Source organism: Nicotiana tabacum, chromosome 23 (genome assembly GCF_000715075.1).
Source record: "Nicotiana tabacum cultivar K326 chromosome 23, ASM71507v2, whole genome shotgun sequence".
Taxonomy (NCBI): domain Eukaryota; kingdom Viridiplantae; phylum Streptophyta; class Magnoliopsida; order Solanales; family Solanaceae; genus Nicotiana; species Nicotiana tabacum.
This window is the reverse complement of record NC_134102.1, coordinates 54,032,724-54,034,329: the sequence shown is the minus strand read 5'-3', so window position 1 is coordinate 54,034,329 and position 1,606 is coordinate 54,032,724. Positions and strand designations below refer to the sequence as shown.

Genomic DNA, 1,606 nt, shown 5'->3' with positions numbered 1-1,606 from the left:
GCTGCCACAAAATGGACAGAAGAGTGTCAGAAAGCCTTCAACAAAATTAAGGAGTATTTGTTAAATCCACCAGTGTTGGTTCCCCCCGAGCCCGAGAAGCCGTTGTTACTATATCTATCAGTCTTGGATAACGCCTTTGGATGTGTGTTGGGACAGCATGACAAAACTAGGAGAAAGGAGCAGGTCATCTACTACTTAAGTAAGAAGTTCATGCCATGCGAGGCCAAAAACACTTTGATAGAACGCACTTGCTTTGCTCTGACTTGGATCACCTAGAAACTAAGGATTTATATGTCAGCATACACTACACATCTGATATCTCGGCGCGTCCCACTCAAGTACATCTTCCAGAAGCCGATGCCTACCAGAAAGCTAGCTAAATGGAAAATTCTCCTCAGCAAATTTGACATTGTGTACATAACTCAGAAGGCTATCAAGGGGAAAGCTTTAGCCGATCACCTCGTAGAGAATCCAGTGGACGGGGATTATGAGCATCTCACTATCTATTTTCCCGATGAAGAGGTATTATTCACCGGAGAAGATATTACAGAGTCATACCCTAGGTGGAGAATGTTTTTCGATGGAGCAACAAACTTCAAAGCAGTCGAAATTGGGGCAGTCCTAATTTCGGAATCCGGGCAGCACTCTCCAGCATCAACAAAGATAAGATTCCCTTGTACTAATAATATGGCTGAATATGAGGCATGCATCGTTGGGATCAGAATGGCAGTCGACATGAACGTCAAAGAACTTTTGGTCATAGGGGATTCCGATCTATTGATACAACAAGTCCAATGGGAGTGGTCTACCAAAAATGTCAAGATCCTTCCGTACCTACACTACGTAAAAGAGCTATGCAAGAAGTTTACGAAGATTGAGTTCAAACACGTTCCTAGGATTCAGAATGAGTTCACTGATGCCTTTGCAACTATATCCTCCATGATTCAACATCCAGACACTTAAATATGCTCACTAGTCGAATATAGTATAATATAATATCGTATCCACAAGGATTGGAGTTAAACAGTAGTTTCATAGTTTATAGCTTGATTTCTATCCAAGATGATCGACAATTGAGATTTATGTGATTAAAACTAAAATTAACTAAGAGTCTAACTTATTGACAAATGACACTCGAACAAAAGTAAGCAAGTGGGAGAAAATAAGGATTGATTGTATAGGTGCAAGATAAATGTTTGGGACTTAACTCTAGTTAATTCACTTCTAATGTTCAAGTGACTATCTTGAATTCACTCAATTAGTAGTTCAAACGTTTAGTAGAAACTCCTCTATTGATTAAGTCTCAACCTCACAATATGAACCAATTTAAGCTCAGTGAAGATATGCAAGAATTCGTAGTGGATTGGTCTTTAGGAGAACCTCTCTCGATTATCCTCCTAACTAGGGTTAAATAATAATTCAACTAGCCTCTTTCGAGTATTGAGAAGAATTAATGAACTCAACCAACGAGATCACAAGTTATGCCTCTCTCGATTACATGAACATGTTAATATAGATGCAATAATTAAATCATCTAAAATGATTCATTACATAAAAACTAGAGTTATAATACACAAACAAATATCAATACACCAAATCCATCAAA

The 1,606-nt window shown here is 38.3% G+C and overlaps 1 protein-coding gene across 1 annotated transcript; it reads left to right on the top strand.

Annotated features, from left to right (window-relative positions):
- Nucleotides 1–291: 291 nt before the first annotated feature.
- LOC142177171 (uncharacterized) lies at nt 292–963 on the top strand. Its single transcript, XM_075245639.1, has one exon. It carries the CDS (start codon nt 292–294, stop codon nt 961–963), a length of 672 nt encoding a protein of 223 aa, XP_075101740.1.
- The last annotated feature ends 643 nt before the right edge of the window (nt 964–1,606 follow it).

Coding starts and splice junctions, on each gene's coding strand:
- LOC142177171 (XM_075245639.1), top strand. CDS start 292: ATGTCAGCATACACTACACATCTGATATCTCGGCGCGTCCCACTCAAG.